The sequence below is a fragment of the Amphiprion ocellaris genome, chromosome 7 (genome assembly GCF_022539595.1).
Source record: "Amphiprion ocellaris isolate individual 3 ecotype Okinawa chromosome 7, ASM2253959v1, whole genome shotgun sequence".
Lineage (NCBI taxonomy): Eukaryota > Metazoa > Chordata > Actinopteri > Pomacentridae > Amphiprion > Amphiprion ocellaris.
Window position 1 is genome coordinate 26231523 of NC_072772.1, and position 20666 is coordinate 26252188.

The window sequence follows — 20666 nt, forward strand, 5'->3', positions numbered from 1 at the left end:
TGCCTGAAAGACTGAAAGCCGTGATCAAAGTGAAAGGGGGAAATACTGGTTATTGAATAAATTGACTGTATTGCATATTCAGTCTTTGAGCTTTGTTTTTCTGAGGAGAATGAACTTTTGTGACACGGTGTAAGTGCCTGAATAGAACTGAGTTTAAATTGCTCAGCGGGACAATTCTGGTTTCACTGGTAGCTCACACTTTCAATGCCTAGTGCTCTGTGGGGAAACTACAATACACATGGCCAGTCTTTGGGCATGATGCTTGATGGCACAGAGTTGATGGGAGGTGGGTCCCTGTAATTTTGCATGTGATACTATTTCATTCTATAACATTGACTGTCTACTTTCCGTCTTTCTATGTTGTTGGGCAGCTGCAGAATTTAGTATTACATGAAAATATGTCTACAAATGATCCCCATCCTCTCTACTACTGGGGTGTGTGCGTGTGTATGTGTGTGTCTGTGGTTGTGTGCGCATGCTTGTGAGAGGTTGATGCTTCATATATCACTAAACCAATTGGCAGGTTGGTTGCAGAACTGTTGTGTAATTGCTTAGTAAGCTGAATTTCTCCTGCAAAAGCGGCCTAGAGAAAATGATAAAACGGTAGGAGGAAACATCATTCATACCTTAGAGAAGGGTCCAGCAAACCTCCAAAGTCCATTAAAGCCAAAGCCTGTGAAATGACAAGGAGAGACTGAAGGTGAGAGTGAAGAAGAGAGAGGAGGTGAGATATGAAGAGAGGTAGAACACAGGGATCTTTCCTGTACATTTGAAAATGCTTCCTTCCAAAAGCTCAAAGCTGTTATACTTTTCAATTAACTGTTCCAGCTTTAGGACACATTCTGTTTTGGGCTACATGTTGAGTTTCAAAATATAATCAGAGGAATTAATATGTGTAGCATGCACAAAGTGAAAATATCAGCAAGTATTACTTTGTAAATAAGAGGGCTGGTACTGGGGGGGTGACTCCTCATGGTACACCACACTCTGGACAATGCCATGGACAGGGTTCAGGAGGTTGGTGTCCTGGCACATGGACAGCACAGTGTTGATCTTGGAGTCCAGCAGATTGTGGCTGAGGAGGAAACATACACACAAACACCTATTATGAATTCTATATAAAAGGCACATGGCACTCTACGTGAGTGCATTAAAAGACGCTTACAGCTTGTACTGTGGCTTTGATCAAGTAGACTTGTCATGGTACAAGTATTTTTACACTTAGACACTGTGGCTGACCAGCAGTTAAACTTAGGGTTCATCTTACATCTCAAGAGTCTGAAGCGAGAAAACCATAGTGAGGTACAAATAGCGGGGTTATATTTGCGATCACAAATTTGCAGACTCGCATGAAATCCTTTTGAATGGAATAGAAAAACACAGCAAAGAGCGTAACAATACAAAAAAATTCCAGTGTTCCAAAACGTCAGTGCAGACCTGCAGCGTAGATCACCTTTACATGTCAGGAGTCACTGCTTCTGCAAATTTGTCGGTAAGCCTTGGCCTAGTTTCTTTGAATGAATAAAAAAGACTAACAATGTTCTCATAGCCAGTTACTACTCTGTCTAAAAACTCTTGCGCTTCTATTTGCTCCATAATACTGTTAACAAATCAAAAAATGTAAATAATGTCCCACTCTTTATTTCAGGTAGACACAGAACACAATGCTTTTCAAATGTTCACATTCACTGGGAAAAAGAAGAACAAAATTGCTTTTTTGAAAGATTTTTTAAATGTATTTTTGTGCATCATTTTCAAAATAGAACAGTAAACATCAACCTACTTCAACAGACTTGGCTGCTGCTCTGCCTGTAACAACCCTAACAACAGCCTCAACCAAGGCAGGTTTCACTTAACTTACAAGTTACAAAAAAGTAAATGCAATCTCTGTGTGTGCACCCTGGCGTCACAACATATTCTGAACTTTAGTCAGCGTCCTTTGTCTACCTATCATTGTTCATTTTAAAGCCTTTATATGTTGATACCACTGATGTACTTATACAATTGTGCTTCCCTATCATTATGAAACAATTTCTTTGTTCAGAGTAAGCCTGGAGGTCGGGTTGATTTTTGTTGAATATGTGTAAGAGCAATCTAAGAGCAACATGAAACTTGGCCTAACACTACAGAGAATTTTACACTGTCCAAACAGAGACCAAGGTTATTGGTCCTGATCCAAACTGTGGATCAGGACCAAGCCAAGGCAATGAAAACAGAGGCAAAATGTTGGTTACTTACACAACAGGAAAAACCTTTGGGAAGACAACGCTAGCTTCAGCTAAGTACTCATACAGAATCCTCTGGTCAAAATCATCAGTGGTGTATTTGACCTGGGTGGCCTGGAACACAGAGCAACACAGAACCATTGACAAGGTGATAAAAAGTGACAGCAAATAAAGCCAACTTTACAACTATGTTGTGTGTTTTCTCACCAGCACAGTGAGCAGCAGAGCCTGGATCTTTGGGTCAGTGAGCACCTCCTCATCCAGAAGAACATTGGATTCTGATACAGACACCTTGCGAAGGTGAGAGTTTCCAATTCTTTGTGTCTCTGTAATCATAAAAGTGAAACATTACATTAAATTTCCTCATTTTTGAATCATATAAGAAATAGATTGTAATGCCCACTTTGGTACTCTGTCTTGCACTCTCACCTATCTCATAGTCATTCTCTGCTACGCGTCTCATCTTGGGAGGCGTAGTCATACCAGATTCCATATCTGGTCTCTTTGGTGCTTTGGAGTCTGATATGAGATGATCAAAACTCTTCCTGGTGCCTGGCAAAACATAAACACAACATATACATTTGCAGCCTGGAGATTTAACATGGATATTACTTGGATGCTCCTCCAATGAAAAAATCAACAGCTGTAGATTGCTATGGGATAATTCATACCCAAGAGCTTCTTGGTATTGGCCTGTGATGGCTGGCCCATGTCCAGGCTCATGGACTTGCGTGTTCGTGGGCTGATCTGGCCCATTGTGGGGTAGTGGTGGGCTGAAAGGTAGCGATCTGAAACCTGAGGCGACGTCCATGGCTGAGTCTCTTGCAGAGTTCTGAGAAGAAGGTGAGTGGCTAAAGGTTAGGTAGATTATAGCAGGTCATAAATTATTTAAAACATAGAACCTGCACAATAGATGACACAAAATAAACTATGGCTATGTTACAATTTCTATAATTTCATATTATATACCATATCAGAAAAAGATTTTGTAAGTCCCTGTAAATAGTATGTCAAATGCAGTATGCCAAAAATACTCAATTTAGTTTAATTTAATTCAATTTTATTTATATAGACCACCTCACAACATATGTCATCTTACAGCACTTCACACTGGAAGGACAAAAAACAAAAACAAACAGCACCAAATAAGGCCAAATGCCCTACTACCTATAGTTGGATTTTGAGGTATGCAAGCCAGCATGCTTCACTGGTCACTGTGACAGATGATCCTCTGCAGAGTTACGTTACACATGTTGCTGTGTCACACACGAGTGTAAACACACAAAACAATTGTGACAGTAAAAGTTTGAGGCACATTACTATGACAAAGTAGTATGTCCCAGTTGCATGTATATTGCATCTTGAAACAGTATGTACTTTGTGAGGACAGCTATAGTATGTACTTAAAAATAATAAGTAAAACAAATTGATAGGAGAGATTGAATGGACGGATGGATGGATGGATAACTTTAGTAACTTTAAAACATGCTATTTTGTAAGGACCCCAACTTGCAATACAGTTTCATTCAAATTTTGCCACAACCAGCCCCTTTCCTTGAGCAGAAGCTGTTGATTAGATCTTTTGAGCCTAACAACCTAATTTTTATTTAGACAGAGGAACAGACAGCTCTATTGATCCTCTGCCCTCTGTTCATCAGCTCACCTGCATGTGGGATCAGTGATGTGACTGGAGTAGGTGTCCATAGGCACCGGGTCCATGGAAAGGTCAGAAATCAGTAGAGACTTCCTGTGTTTGAGGCTGCAGCGACTTCGGACCTCCTCAGATACAGTGAGCAGTGCTGCACAGAAAAATGAGAAGGTGGGAATGATGGTTATCACAGATAGCAGGGAGGACCCAGACCAATCAAAGCAGCATGTTAACAAGGGTTCACACTTCATAAATTTGTTCTGTTTTTGTTTAGTAAAACCCCCTCCAACTTCTGACAAAGTACCTGTTACAATTTCTAATGTAGTTCTGAGATGTACAATTGAGGCTGTGTATGGCAGCTTGACAGGGATTGTGTTACATACCAGCCAGGTAGGCCACACTCTGGGTGTTGACCTCAAACTTGTCACATTTCAGATGCTTGCTGATGAGGGTCAACAGTGTGTGCAGGATTCTAACTGTTCTTGCTACTGTAGTGGGTGATGGGTGTCTGTAGCCTGTAAAGACATTTAGAGACAAAGACAGTCAATGTGTTTTCTGTATAAGTGACTGGTATTAACATGTATAGAGAATGATTCAACAAACACCACACACTACTTTACCTTTGAGTAGGTGGCCCACCAGTGCAAAGTTGAAATTGGCACTAAAGTTGAGGCCCACAAAATGATCCATCTGCTTACAGTGCCATTCCAAGGGACATCTGATCTCCATGAAGACTTCTTCTGGACTCTGGAGGAGGATATTTTAGCAGATGAGGGGCAGAGGCAGCTCAATTTTATTATGCAATCTTATAGAAACCTTTTTCTGTCAATACCTACACATAATCCAATTTCTGCACATATTAGTAGGCCTTTTCATGTACTTAATAACTCAGTGCTCCTGAAGTACCTTTGTGTTCAGTGTGTGTTCTGTTTCCTTTACTCAAAAATATACAGTTCTCATACAAGTGGTTTTTTGTACCTCAATGCAGCTCTACATTTCAAAAGCTTGCCGGAGCTCATGACACATCTAGAGCGAAGAACTAAATTTCAGGTCTCCGGATGTCAGAGTTAAATTGTTGAAGATGTCAGATTTTAATGACACGAGTTGAACTGCCAAAAGATAAAGGGTTGTGTGGCGTGATAGACGGTATCACAGAAGTCTTATCAGTACTGTGTTTACATGCACTTCAGTAATTACTGACAGCAACCTGGTAAGGAAAACCAGATTGTTTAAATGTTTTACATGTGCTGCTGTAACCTGGTTACTTAAGACCATGAACATAATCAAGTTTGTTTGGAATCATATTTTGCACTCCCATTACCCCAAACTAAAGGGAAATGTAATTTCTCAAACTGAATACATGACAGTATTTCCTTGCATCCGCGCTTTGCCATTTGTAAAGATGGAATCTGATCAGACTTGCATTTTGTCTCTGGTAATGACTAGCCTCTCCAATAAACGGCGGATTACACACCTGGTTATTCAGAAAAGTCTTAAAGAAATCTGCATTGTCTATGGGAAATCATGTTTCATTAACTCCCTACTAAGTAACTGCACATAAAAGTCCTCGGATACCTCCCAGGGTGGTCTAGGTTAGCTGTCTAATGTAAATCAATGGATGCACAGTCGTAAATTTTTTTTTACATATGCTTAAAAAGATCCAGTATATCATCACAGTCTTCAGTTTCCAATGACTCCTACAACTTGAACTTTTCTATAGTAGAATGATTGAAACACATATATTTTGGTTCTTTCATAGATTTAATATAGATCTTCTGGAAATATGACAGAATCTGTAGGGTCAAAAATATATATACAGCAATTTGAATTATCAGTTTTGGTGATGCAGAAAGCTGTGTTAATCAAATTTTCTTAGTGGCATGACCTCTTACCTTCTTGTGAGAGATTACAATTGACAGCTCCAGACTTATCTAAGCCAAGAGTCCATTTGATACGCACTTTAGACTCAGCCACAAACACCACAATGGGAAAGTCTGAAGAGGTAAGTACAGATCTGAAGCAAATCATTGACTTGAAGAAGTCAGGAAAGTTACCATTTCAAAGATTCTTCAGATCCCAAGATTAACTGTGCAAACAATTGTTTCTAAGAATAAAGTGCATGGTACAGTTGTGTCTCTGTCAGGCAAAAACAACTGATCAGGGAGGTGAAGAGTCAACCAAAAAAAAGCAAAGATTCAGAAGCTGCTAGAAAACAGGTGTAAGTGTCCTCAGTCAATTGGAGTTTATAAGAATTAAGAACAGAGGTTTGAGACATGCTCTCCTAAAGTCCTGACTTAAACCCCATCAAGAATCTGTGGACTGTGCTGAACAAACAAGTCTGTGTCAGAAAGCCAATAAATTTAGTTTAACTGCCTCAATTCTGGCAAGCAGAGTGGTCAAAGACAGAATCAGAAATTGGCCAGAAGCTTGCAGATGACTACTCAAAGCACCTAACTGAGGTAAAAATGGCCAAAGGACATTTAACCAAATATTATAATTTCTGTATTTACATTTTTGAAACAGTAGATTTAGTCATATTTCCAGAAGACCTATAATAAATGCTTTAAAGGATCAAAACACATTTTTTTTGTGCATGACAGTTTTTTGTGACAAAAATACATGTGTTGCAATCATTTCAATAATGAAAATGAAGAGTTGTAAGAGTCAATAGAAACTCAAGACTGCCATGACAGCATAGCAACCAGCCTTTAGTTCAAATAACTTCAAAGCAGGGGGATGGTGGAGGAGAAGGGATCTGTGCTTTCTAGAATGTACTGAGTGTATTTTGCCTTGTCATTGAAGACACGCATTGAATCCAGTGTGTGGAGATTCTGCTCCAGTAGGGCGGTTCCGGCAGAGTACAAGTTCACTTCATCCAGCTGCAGCACAGCTACTGCCACCCAGAACAGAGCTTTGTGCATGGGAGACTCCTAAAACACACAGAGTGGGTTCATTTGGGCAAGAATTAACCGGTGAAAAGCAAAAGGGAAGGGTTGTATTGTTCTTGTAAACAACATAAAGACTAAATTGTAAACATGGCAGAGGAATGAATAGATTCGCTACTGGACTACTATGAACACTCTGTAGCAATCTAAGACGGAGAGTTAGTAATTATAACTCAGACTCATACAATAGACAATTATTTCAAACAATAAAACTTGACACCTTAGCTCAATCCTTTGAAAAACCTGCAAAACTTTAATAAAGAAGGCAAACACTACCCTTCGATCACACAACAAACAGATGCAGGTGACAGTAGTTATATACCTTGCTAAGTAGTGGCTGCAGCTTGGTGAGAGCAATGACTGTGGCCTCTATTAACACTTGGCTGTTATAATTGTCCGGCCCCTTCAGGCAGCTCTCCAGACCCTGTGATGGCAGGAGAAAGATGGGAGAAAGAGGGAGGGAGTGACAGAGAGGAGGGATGGGAGGACAGGAACAAATCTTATGGAACTTTATTACACAACATTCCAGAAGGTAATGCTGAGCAGTAAAAAAAAGGTTTCAACAGTGTTCAGAGGACTGATTAGCTGTGAACAACATTCTAGTTATTTAAGGGAAATCTTCGGTCAAAATAAAAATCTAAATTGTGCAACAACCTTCTGACACACTAAAGTGTATTGTAAACCCCAGTGCAATATTTTAACCATTTTACAGTAATGTTGATGAACAGATTTTCACATATTAAAAGTTCAGTTTTCCGCTATAAAAACCTGAAGGGCACTTCCTGAAACGTGCATCAATCAAATATTTTAGAAAATAACATTAAAACAAAGTCAAAAAGGATTCTTGTAGCAACAGCACTATGCAAACATCGTTCAGCTCTGTGTCTACTGCAGATTAGGACTTTCATAACACAGTGATTGATACAAAATGGATGAAGTAAAGGATTATTGGTGACATATTAAATGCATCATAATATAGTAGGTCTGGTACTGTATACTCCATTTCACAATTAAGAGAAAGGTGCTTGTCTGAAATACTGACCTTTGGGAGTTTTTAACCCAGTAAATAATAATAATAATAATAATAATAATGATAATAATAATAACAATAATAATAATAATAATAATAATAATAATAATAATAATAATAATAATAATAATAATAATAATAATAATAATAAATAATAATAATAATAATAAAGAATTTGTCATAAATTCAATAAGCTCCTGTTTTTAAATGGGCATTAATCAACTTTCAAATCTACTTGCCTACAAAAAAACAGAAGAGATTAAATCTATATTGATTACTAATTCAACCATACTGACGAGCCCACCGCGCTCATATTGAATGTAAAATCCTCTGCTGTGCCTCGATTTTAATGTTCCCCGTTTGATGGCTGATGAATAAATCAATTGATGACTATCTATGAAGTGTTGTAAAAGATGGCTTAAGCGCTTCAAGGTCACTAAAATTTGGCAATACCAATGTCAAAGCTGGTGTTGAAAAGAGAAAGAAATGAATCGGTGAATTGGCATAACTAAATATTATCACAATCTTGGTGGATGTGTCTAGCATACTTGCCACCCTTTATTCATGTTGAATAGACTGAAACCCATCATATTCATAGGTCAGAACACAGGGCAAACAGGGCGGAGTAAGTGAAAGAATGCTCTCACCCGGTCTATGCTGAGCAGAGGGCTGGCCTTGCTGAGGATTCGGATGATCTGTTTGATCTGACTATGGCTCACTCTTTTGCTGATGCAGCCAAACACCACCAGTGCTCTGGGTTGGAGAGATGGGTTGTACTGGAATGCAAACCTGGAATCCAAAAACACAAACACATATGTTCCACTCTTCACCTCCATGTTGTCAGCATGAATACAATAAAATAGAAAGGAGGAGGCTCATACTTCTGTGCAAGTTCTGTCCATTGGTCTAACCATTTGCAGGTTGGGATGTCCCTCATACAAGCCTGAAACAAAGACAACACAAACCAAACAGACTGAAAGAAACTGACAGGTTTGAAAATGCAGACATTGAAGTATAGTGAAGTATATACTGTAACCATCAATGCAAGTTGGCTATGCGTTTTCAATTTGGATAGACTGGGTTAGATTGTAGACTGCTACAAATAAACTGTGGGAAACAAAGGACCCCAAAACCTAAACAGGCTGGCCGCCACACAAAGAAACATTCCTAATCAACTATGTATGTCGCAGCCCATAGTTTTATGTGATGATCAAGAGTTGCCTGTTGCATTACAGTCTGGTTCTACATCTTTCATTGTTGTGTTTCACAATCAGTCAGCATTTATCAATGTGAACACACTGGAATAAACATTGTCATTGAATGCTGCCATTTTTATTATTGAAACATTTTCTGGCCAATCTCACAACTCTCACTGACGTGGGTTCCCTATATAGGAAAGAAAGCATTGGCAGGGAAAACAAGGAGAGAAAAAAACATTTGTCTAGTAAGACAGACTTTTTCTGCTTACTTCCATGATTTCCAGTAAGGCCTCAGTGACAGTCTCCAAGGAGGACAGGGCGAAGGTCTCCCTCTCATATGAGCCTGGTGAGAACGAACGGTCTCTGTAGCTAGAGCGAAAGGCTATGACGGCAGCTGACTTGACTTTGCTGATGCCAAACAGCAGATAGAACTTGGGCAGGGAGAACTCCGTCAGGCTCAACCTCAGAACCTGCTTCGTCTCCTCTGAAATCATTCAACACAGCAACAAACATTTAGTTTAGTGATACACAAGGTGGGTATGTCCATGTTCATGTGTAGAGCAGGTCTCTAACCACGAACCGTTTCCGTATTTTGTTCTTATCTTGTATATATTTTAGGGTTTGCTCTTATGTTGCATATATTTTAGGGTGTGTTATATAGTCTATTTTCAATGCCACTATTCGGAGAGCACCAAACCAATTTTCATTGTTTTCTGTAACAGTGACAATAAAGACCTGTTCTATTCTATTCTATTCTATTCTATTCTATTCTATTCTATTCTATTCTATTCTATTCTATTTTCAACCTGCATGTGTATTCACTGTAGTGCTTGCATGCTCCCCACTACTAAGTAATTTTTGCTTGAGTACTCCTAGCTTTAGTGTTGCTCTTATATTTCCATGAACTGTAACAGTACTTTACTACAAAGTCTTTCAAATACCTAACCTTAACATTTAAGCATCCTAAACAATCAGCTGAAATATGTCCTCACCACTGAAATTGAGCTGTGAGCAGGTGCAGAGGGAGTGGATAATGTTGATAACCAAACCATGGGTGGAGGCCCTGAGTGACAGAGGTCCCGTGGCTACCAGCAGGGTCACCACATGGAACAAGTATGGCAAGTGGGCGGCAACATCAAGGGAGTTGTTGAAGGACAGCATCAGCATGTAGCGGGCCAAGATTGCGATGTCGTCCCACATCAGGTGCTGCTCAAGTGTGGGCGTTGGCGACAGGCAAGTCTTGTCAATGATCTTACACATCCGACCAATAACCTGTCACAAAAAAACAAGAGAACGCTAACAATAAAAAACTACAGACAAGAGCCAAAGGTTTAGTAAAATTACGATGCCTGATAGAAAGGCAAAACAAGACTTGGTCAATAGTTCCTTTTTCCTCTCTATCAATGAACTCCACTGTATGTAGTCAGCTATGTCCCCAAACACACATCAGAAGTGGTAAAGAAATGGCAAAATCAGGCTTCGGTTAAGGTTTTAGACTGGACTCCCCAAAGCCCTGACTGTAACCCAATTGACTATCTGTGGACCGTACAGAAGAAACAAGTCTGTGTCAGAAAGGCAACAAATTTAGATAAGCTGCACCAATTCTGTCAAGAAGAGTCATCAAAGATAAAACCAGATGCTTGTAGACTGCTACCAAAAGCACCTATTGAGGTGAAAATGGCCAAAGATCAATTAACTAAATATTAGCCTTGCCAGCTATATATTTTTTACCCAGCAAGTTTGATCATATTTCCAGAAGATTTATAATGAGTGGTGGGACACGCTAAAAAAAAAAAAAAAAAAAAAAAAAAAAAAAAAAATTGCAATTAATTGCATTGTTATGCGCAAAATTAAATAATGAATTTAAAAGTAGTGTAATGCACACTTTTGTTTTAAAAGTACTGCTCTATGAAAAAAAATGCAATAACATTTAGTTTGCAAAAACTTTAAATAAGGTGCTTTTTAACAGCAGTATTCCCTTTACACAGTAGCAAGCAGTTAAAATATTTCTTGTAAATTTCAACTTAAACAATAATGTAGTCAAATTAGTGGTGGCACACGATTATGACGATTAATCACATTGTAATATTTGATACAATAACCAAAGTTTTTCAATTCAAATAAATTTTGGTTGACGACTAAATGGATAAATAGACATATACGTGAACTTACACAACAAAAATGTTTGTTTCATTTCTATTTATCTGCATTTTTCAACATTCAACATTTTAAGACTTTTTGTAAACTCAAGCACTTTCAGTCTCTTGAAAAGTGGTCTATTATGGGATTGCTTCATCGTTTGCTGGTGCCAGGACTGTCGTAGCTAACGTTAGCTCTGATGCTAACAGCAACTTGCTTTGCATTGAGGTGATAAGAAAACTCCTTGTTGTACAATTTGCACACCACCACACTTCTACCTAAGCTGCCATTGGGAAGATTTTTAAAAGAAAACTTTCCACCCAACAAGCTCAATGCAGGCTCGTCTTCCCTCACTGTGCACTGACATCACTTAGTGCGTTCTGTGCATCTTCTTCGCTCCTGGAAAACAGACTTTAGGTTCATTACCGTCACCTACTGGGCTGGAGTGGTCATCAGCATTACTGGTGAGCCAGAAAATAGGTAACTGAGAAAGGTGTGATTAAACGCGTTGTTTTTTTATGCATCATTTTTTCTGCAATTAATCGAAATTATCGTGTTGAAGTCTCAGCCCCAATAATAATTTTATGAAAGAACCAAAATGCATGATTGTTTATTGTGACAAAGACCCATGTGTGTCAATCATTCCATCAAAGAAAAGTAAGAGATGTAGGAATAATTGGAAACTCAAGATTGCCATAATGAACATGATCTTTACAAGCATATGTAATTTTTTTTTTGAAACTGTAGGTGGCAACAGAAAGTGGTCATACTGATTCACCAAATTGATCATATACCACCCTCACATAGATCAGCTCTCAGCAAGCAGCATTGTCCAGAAGCCCTACTTTTGCAAAACTGAGTCACTACTATTTCACTAAGGAAAGTTATGTTAACATTCTGCTTCTGATCAAATGATGGTTTAGAAACAGAAAGAATGGACAGTTGGCCAACATGTGTAGTGGTGCTTGCTCCAGACTTAGCACCTGGCTAACAATATTTCAGCTTTGTCTCATTGCTGCACTGCTTCCATAATATTACTGTATATGTACATGGTGATGTCCCATTTGAATGTCAGTGGAGAGCAGTGAAACAACCTGTGACCATACGTGATATTTCAGACTATCATTAACAGTTGCATATTTACCTGTCAAGCAAATACACTGATTAAGAGTGGTTTGTGTCAGACATACATTCTTGTTAGCTCAGTTTTCGGCATCTACCATCTCCTAAAGGAAATATCTGGCTAGTTAGCTGCTGAAAGTTTGACTATGTTCACCAGATAGTCTCACACAGTGTTTATCTGCTATTTGATGCTCAGCAGGTAGTGTACAGTGCCTTTTTCAGTAAAAAAAAAAAAGCAGCTGCAATTGTTGAAATCACAGCTGGTACAAGCACGCTAAGAGGCCAAAATGCTCAACAAATTTGAGTCGACAATAGTGACAATTCTCTGTTTGATCACTATAAGCAACCCTTCTACATTATAGTTTGATCTGCTGATGAATCAAAAATGATGACTAAAACAGCTTTATCTCTCCAAACCCCTTCCATGACCTCAAATTCGGGCCTAAAGGAAGCTTTTAGACTGAGCTACCTCAAGGTCTGAGAGTTAGTTTAATGGTGGGACATACTGTAGATTCACAGAAGCTATAAATAACGACTCAAAGTTTAATAATTGTATAGCTGTAGTAATGTCTTTTGTAGGGTCATTATGTAAGTTGTAGCAAAACTTTAAGCATGTTTTGATCAATGTAGTATAGTTGTAGAAACCTAGAAAACAATAAATTAGAAGACAGCACAGATTTACTGCCAACCGTGTCACAAATTAACCCATGCACAGCGGAGACCCATGGTTAACACTACATCTCTGTTTGGATATGGAGCTAATATATATGACAATATGCTTGTGGTTTGGACTGGTTAAAAAAACAGCATTTATTCCACTGTCGGGTGACAAAGAGTTCAAGAGCAGCAGACAATGCTCTATTGTACTCAGATGGCTGTCTTGTCATGACATCAGACAGTAACACTGTGCATATCATCAGCATAATGATGCATGCATGGTTCAACGGCAATGTACAGGTGTCAATATGATATAATATGATATTAAATTCAGTACAACACTCTGGTAAAGTTACCACAAATCACCAAGGGGAACAGCCCAACAACTTAAACACTGACTGGCTTTTTTAGTTGACAGTCTTTACAATGGCCACTATTCAGTGCTGTGCTTGGTGTCTACCATAATAGGAGCCAGGGCCTGGCTTTTCTATTGTGTCTGTCTCTGTATGTTGTGTTTGTTTATCTGAGTAGCAAGCTGAATTTGGATCTGGAGGACATGGATGATGGATAGTGAGTGGATGAGTTTGTTTGTTTGCCTTCTCTAAGTCTGGAGCGATTCACAACTTTGGATTTATTTCGTCCATTACCATGTAAGTAATTATTACATTAAACGCTGATTTCTCACATTAGTATTAGATTGGTAAAGAAACTAAACTACTCGCAAAAGTTATTTTCTTCAGCTGAACTCAACTATAATAAAAAGTAATAGAGTAAAACCAATGCTGAAATCAGTCAGTTTTGTCTTAATGTCAGGAACACTTAGATGTATTTCTTTTTTTTAAATGAAATACCATGAAGTCAGTCACACTTTCAACTTAAAGACAAGGGTTATGAGTAAAAAATATAAAGGGTTAACTGATATACAGCTGCTTTTTTTTTTTTTTTTTTTTATTTTACTGAAAAAGGCACTGTATACTACCTGCTGAGCATCAAATAGCAGATAAACAATGTGTGAGACCATCTGGTGAACATAGTCATGTGTGTGTGTGTGTGTGTGTGTGTGTGTGTGTGTGTGTGTGTGTGTGTGTGTGTGTGTGTGTATGTGTGTGTGTGTGTGTGTGTGTGGTTGCTGTTTTTGTCTTTTCTATCCTTAACCACTACTCTCTTGCACATTTGACGAATGGCTGGCATAGAAACTCCATTCTTTATGTACAACAACATCATGTAGCCAGCCATAGCATCCACTCTGCAAAAGATTTGGTTCAAAAACATGCTTGGACTATTTGTCAAGTGTTTGCTCAAAAACACACTCTTTCCACTGATTGAATAAAAAATTAGTCAAAAGTCAAAATGTCTTGCCTCCTGTGACAAAGTAGATAAATTATACTACCATTAGTTGATGAATGCATTAACATGACCTTTTGACTTCAAACATAAAATTAACACCTTAAATATACAAACTCTGTCCATGATAACACACTGGATGTGTGTGCTCAGCGCGTTATTATTCCTGCACTCATTTGTTCACATTGTAAAGACTCACTTTGTTAGAGACCAGTTTGACGTTCCCTGAAGCCAGAGCTACTGCAGTATCAGCCATGACCTCTGCCTTAATGGAGCCCAGGCCTCCTGTGGCACTAGTCTTAATAAAGCTGTCCAACACCACATCCAACAGGTCTGTTATCTGACAACACAAGGAAAGCATTAGATGTTGCAAAGTCATATCAACAAAATGCACTTATCCAGCTGTTGGGGTGGTCGACTCACCTGGCCAAGGCTGCCCCAGATCTTGGCCTGGATAGAGGGATACATCTGCTTTTCATTGATTGTCATGGTAATGAGTTTGTCCAAAATGGCAGTGACACGCTGCCGCTTGGCATCATCATTGTGCTTACAAAAGCGAACCAGGTTGAGCAGCCAGGGTGTCATGTACTCCAAGCACAGATGCTTCAGCTCAATACCTGCAACAGAACAACAACATTTAGAACTACCTCTTTATCATACAATGCACAATTGTTCAATAGACATTAAACTAGGCATTATCTTACTTACATGCTACTGAACTTTGTTTTTAATCTGGAGAAAGCACCACCATAGCTTAATTTTTACTTAAGGGGAAGTGACAAATGAAGATCAGGTCACCCAAAATGAGATATACACACTTGGCCAGTGATAGGAAAATAAAAAGAAAATAATTCTGTGTGATGTCCTCAGACCCAACCTGAGTTATCTTAGCTTGGGCTTGGAGAACACAAAAGCCTATGTTATGAAACAGTTTTACGTGAAGTACTTAAAGTCACAATAAATAAAACACATATTACTTTTTTATTGAGTTAAGGCTGCACACATCCAATGTGAGTATAGTGAGAAAAGCCTGCCAAACAAACGAAACCAAAAAAGAACCATGTAAGAACTATAGTCTACTATGAACATCAAACTAGAAACTGCGGTAACACATTAAAACGCTGCAGTGGAAATTCTCCTTTCTTCTTACATGCACTGCTGATAAGTGCTGCACAATGTAGTCTTTTTATCTGGCAGTTTACTATCTTTAGAGGGAGTCCATAACTTCAAGTGTGACATACGAGACCAGGTCCAAGCCGCATTGGTTCAGTTGTATTCAAAGTGTAGCAGGGCCTCTAGCAGCTGCTATCAAGGGGCTTGTGGATTCTCAGTGCTGGTCTAAAATGGTAGACAGGCCCAGTGTCTATTACAGCTGAGCTGATGACCATTTTATGTCAAGAATACACATATTGATGTGATAAATGTCTATAAATATGACCTATTAGGAAAATCTTTTGCCTAAAAACACATCTTAGATAAAATGTAAAACAAATAAATAAATAATGCAAATACTGTACAAACATACCATTGTGCTATTCAGTAATGAGAAGGGATATGGGCATTTTGGAAAAAGTAAAATATTTTGTAGTAATAAAGTGACACAGCTGTGTCAGAGCTGTACATGTGAGAGCATGTGTATGGCTACCAGTAGCAGTGTTAAGCAGACTTACTGGACTTGCTGAAGCCTGAAATGCACTCCTCTAGAAATTCCAGCGTCAGATGTGGCTCGTTGGCAGCCAGAGTCTTGCTGATGGAGACTATAAAGAGGGTATTGTTGGCTGGGATACAGAGGCCTGATGTCTCCAGCAGCTGGCCCTCTATCTTTAGGTTGAAGGTGCAGGTCAAAGCACACAGTAGATTGTAAGCCGCAGACCTGGATGTGCGATTGACAAGTAAGAGGTGTTAGGTCCTGGCAAGAGTTAAGTAAAAACAGGGTGTTCAACTGTTGTCATTACTGAGTTGTCTTTTTTTCCAATGAATTTAAGCTTGAATTTAAGATTGAATTTAAGATTGGAGAAAGCATATATGTGTGAAAAATATAGTATTTTTAAGTAAGTTCAAGCCATATAAAACCGTAACCTTCGTTTTAAATCTAACATGTTCAAACATTCTTTTGTCTGGGTCAATTCTTTTTCCTGGTTTCGGCCTCTTAGTTCCACTGAAGGAAATCTTGATACTGCAGGATACAATGAAACGTAACACAGATAACAAAGTTCAGACTCTCTTTGCTTTTGGAGGACCACTTTTTTGAATTAAAGTTGTTAATGTCACTGTGCTTTTCTGAGTCTGAGAATTTATCAAAATGAAAAAAATAAATGCCCTGCAGGACTGACCTGAGGCTGGGGTCAGAACTGCCAAGGTTGAGCAGGGCGATGTTAAGCAGAGTGCCAGGGACATCTTTTGGTCTTATCTTGGTGTGCTGTGGGATGGAGTCGGGCTGTGACAACTCCCAGCGTGTGCGGATATGGATTATGGACTGGACGATGGCATCACACTCCTGGTGCATAAAAGTCAGTGGTGTGCCCTGGTTGGCCATGGTGAGGGTAAACTGACTCTCATCCACCAGACAAATCTCCTCAATCTCTGAAGCATAGTAGACATCATTGAGGAAGACAGGCTGGCCAAGGACACGGGTTCGCTCAGCTGAGGTCACCTGAACTGCCGTTGAGCCCACCTGTTCAGCAAGAAAGCATATGTTGTTTTAGGAAACCCAAGATTTGTTTAAAGTTCCGTAATGATAACACTACCATTTTTGTTCATCTAATAATTTCAGTCAGACTATTAGGAACCTTTAAGACTAAGTGCTCAGGGTGCAACCTCACCTTGATTGAGACTTTGGTGTCTTTATGGGCCAGCTTGAGGGCATTGTGGAACACTTTAAGATCTTCCTCCAGTGTCAACGTAGCTGCAGGCAGTTTCTGTTGGTCAGGTTCAACATGCTCGGCCAGTTTAGCAGGAGAGTCGATGAATTGGAGCCTTTTGCTGCCCTTCAGGCCTGTTAGTAGTCGCTCATGGTACTTTGTATACTCCCTAACCCAAGTGTTGCAGTTGTAGACATAAACAGCTGCCACGTTCTCATAGGCAAAACCAGGAAAGACCACAAACCACTTAGACAGGAAGTCAGTCTTGAAGCGATTGCTGGGTCCAACATGTGTCAAGTCCACTACTATTTCGTAGGGCTTAGCGTAGTAGGGTTTGAGGGTGAGGAGGACATGGTAGATGAGCAGGTCACCATTGATCTGGCCTGTTTTGAACCTAATGAAAGGAGAATAGTAGTTAAGATCAAATACAAATTCAGGCCTTTGGGAGTAAATGATGCAATGAGAAGTGTCTGGAGTAAGTTTTGTACATATGCACCCACTCAAATTGTTCATAGCATTCTAATGTGCCATTGACTGCTTAAGAGTATTTTTTCTATGAAACTACATGCCTTTTTTGTCTTTCTTTTCTTGTAAGAGACCCTCAGTCTATGTGGTATTAAACCAGAAGTTCTAAAATAACCAGCCCAGAAAAAGACCTAGAGAACGGGACAGGAAGTGCACTCAAAGCATCTTGAGAGCCCGTTTGCAGCAGGTGTCTTGTTCCATTCCTTAACAGAGACCTCAATAAAACTACTTTAGGTAAGTTTTCAATATAAAATTATTCAGTTTCTGAAACACATTAAAAATAGCAACTTCTATATGTAATTTCAAAAAATCTGTAAAATCAAGAAGGTGTTGCAGTGTCATTCTGAAAGTACTTCTGGAGTAGTTTCAACAGAGGTAACTTGCAGGCTGTAAGTGATGTATCAGTGTTTTTAAGGTTTTATTTACACAATAACATGGTTTCTTAATTTCAGAGCAAGATGGAAGGCACCAGAACTTTCTGGCTTTTTATCCTGTTCACCCAACTGCCATTCTGTCATACTGACGCAGGCCGAGACATTTCAACTATCCAGACGTATTCATCTAAATCAGACGACCAAGTTGGCAGCACAACCCCTTTCGTGGAACCTGGATTCACAACCACTGATGACAAAAACTCCACCAACAGCATCAATGGTACTCGTGCTGACTGCCTGATGGACACCGAGATGGGTCTGATTGCTATAGGTTCAGCAGGGGGCCTGATTGTCTGCTTGCTGTTTGCCACCATGGTACTGGCATGCCAGGTCTGCCACCTTCAACGACGGGTTTATGTCCCTCGTACCTCGCGGTCTAACATGGACTTGGTGAGTGGTACCGGCTATTGGGGTACAGACCGACCAGAGGTTGGAGGACTGGTTGGTCCATGTGACATCAGTGTCATGCTTGAGGACGTAAGGGCAGACAGCAAGATGGAGGACGAGAGGCAGGCTGAAATACAAGAGGCAATGGAGGACGCAGGACTTGAGGAAGGGGCGACAGCGATGGCTTTTGATCCAGAAGACAAAGCCAGTCAGATAAGGAGCTCCAGCTCCAGGGACTCCTGTTTGGAGGTTCCTAGAGATTTAGAGGACATGCCACTTGTTGTGTGAGGAGGTAACCCTATCTGTCAACTCCAGCCTCAGACACAGTCAGCTCAGCTGTTATATGTTAACTTGGCATGTTCGATTTATATTCTTTCAAGTTTAGTTCACTTCACAATTTCTAACTCAAACCTCAGTAAAATATAGGGCTGCATGCGCATTGCATGAATTTTTGAATACTAGTGTCAATAGACCAGAAGTTTTGTTACACATAATAAAAAGAGTAGTTTCACATTAGCTTTCTTGAATAAAGATGCAGTTTTCAGCTTTTTTCACTGAGGAAAGAAGCTAAAGTTAGATTATAGTAAACTATATTATATAGCCTGTAGCATATAGCCCAAATCTGACAAAAATCGTGCAATCGTGAATGATGTGATTCGAAGGGTTCAAACACTGTGATACTCAATGGGTTTTGATATTGAGTGCAACCAAAAATTTGCTTTATACGTAAAAGAAGAAAAAAAAGCATTTTGGTTCAATATCTATGCCTCATAATATATACATTTGAATGTATTATGTTACGAGTGGGATTTGTTCAAAATTACTATAAAGCAATTAAAAAATTTAGATAAATATTCTTAGGGAATATAGAGAATATTTAAGTTTCATGAAAAGAATAGTGTTGTTTTGTACATTAGTTTCAAGCATAAAGCAGCAAAGAAGTGCTTTTGGCATACAAGAAACTAATATTTAAAAAGAGTGTAGTGCAGATGTTGAATAAAATATATCATGAGAAATACTTCACAATAACTTTCAAACATCTAACCTAATGCTACATATATGTTACACCTTTGCTTGGTTTGAATCAAATCTTTTGTTTTACAACATAACTGAGTAAATACAATAATTAAAGAAACAGATAAAAAGGTAGACCAACATCAATAAGATTGACAAAAACTTACAGTATTAAAGAGAGCTCAGAATTTATTCCTAGTTTTGACACAAGTCAGCTTGTGTGCTACTGAAGCAATGCTGAAAAGATGGTCAGAAAGCTGATAACAAACAGCACTTGTTCTACTAAATAAAACTTAAATTTTAGAAATTTGCTTCTTTTGATTGAATCAATATAATGCATATAATATTACATCCACAGCCAGACTTTTTAATATTATTGCTCTTTTATAATTCATTACATGAAAAAGCCTGTTACACTATCAGGTTTTAAATAAATTCCTTTTTTCATTGTATCAGTGTTGTGTGTTTTAATTGTCGCAATCCCTATATTGGATTCTTAAGGGTATGTGAAAGAGTATGGAAGCACAATTGTAAGAAATCATTTAGTAGATGATGTACTGAAGTACTAAAACTATTGCTATTATTATTAATGAATCTTGTTGCAGAGGGTGGACAAATTAGATTGTGTTTAAGGCTCGCGGTCTGGTGTCTGTTAGTAGACCCGAGGCGCAGCAGACTTACTGGTTCCTCTGTCTCCATTAGTACACCTGCAGAATTGAAGACTGTGGATTGGATGGTTTTGTTAAAATGAAAAGGAGATGGAGACTTTTTGGGATGTGTTTGATTTGTGCATAGTTAGTCAATGAGCACTTCGTGAATCATGTCTATGTTTGCATATCTAACTGAAATTGCAGCTACAGTGGTCATGAACGTGGATGTACAGTATTTGCTCTCATTACCACATTTCACTCAACACAGAAAAGAGCTCTGTACAAGCTGAATTAAATGGACCTTAATAGCATGCGTAAGTCTTCAGATCAGTGTGTACAATACATGATCAAATTCTTTTGTCTTGGAAACCTCTAAAATCACGTTTCCTGACAATCAAGAATTCTACAGATGGCAATTTAGTTTTTTTCTTCACAATTTAGTGTTTTTTTTAAAACACTGGTAATGTGATTAATCTTTGGAGTGAA

The 20666-nt window shown here is 38.9% G+C and overlaps 2 protein-coding genes across 4 annotated transcripts in view; one reads left to right on the top strand and one right to left on the bottom strand.

Moving 5' to 3' along the window:
• The window catches only part of nf1a (neurofibromin 1a), a 148157-nt gene that overhangs the window by 10280 nt on the left and 117211 nt on the right, over positions 1-20666 (bottom strand). For all 3 annotated transcript variants that reach the window (XM_055011837.1, XM_055011838.1, XM_055011836.1), the window contains 20 exons: positions 17132-17564; positions 16643-16983; positions 15980-16182; positions 14733-14926; positions 14509-14649; positions 10040-10319; positions 9317-9531; positions 8730-8791; positions 8496-8637; positions 7141-7242; positions 6663-6803; positions 4494-4620; positions 4257-4388; positions 3889-4024; positions 2897-3057; positions 2655-2777; positions 2433-2551; positions 2239-2339; positions 933-1075; positions 627-673 (listed from right to left, as the gene is read on the bottom strand). In XM_055011837.1, coding sequence (XP_054867812.1) covers positions 627-673; positions 933-1075; positions 2239-2339; positions 2433-2551; positions 2655-2777; positions 2897-3057; positions 3889-4024; positions 4257-4388; positions 4494-4620; positions 6663-6803; positions 7141-7242; positions 8496-8637; positions 8730-8791; positions 9317-9531; positions 10040-10319; positions 14509-14649; positions 14733-14926; positions 15980-16182; positions 16643-16983; positions 17132-17564 — 3343 coding nt within the window. The remainder of the gene's footprint in view (positions 1-626; positions 674-932; positions 1076-2238; positions 2340-2432; positions 2552-2654; positions 2778-2896; positions 3058-3888; positions 4025-4256; positions 4389-4493; positions 4621-6662; positions 6804-7140; positions 7243-8495; positions 8638-8729; positions 8792-9316; positions 9532-10039; positions 10320-14508; positions 14650-14732; positions 14927-15979; positions 16183-16642; positions 16984-17131; positions 17565-20666) is intronic.
• Positions 13455-19982, top strand: LOC111577485 (uncharacterized). The gene is made up of 3 exons (XM_055011841.1): positions 13455-13615; positions 17766-17929; positions 18148-19982. The coding sequence occupies exon 3, from the start codon at positions 18154-18156 to the stop codon at positions 18802-18804; it is 651 nt and encodes a 216-aa protein (XP_054867816.1). The 5' UTR covers positions 13455-13615; positions 17766-17929; positions 18148-18153; the 3' UTR covers positions 18805-19982.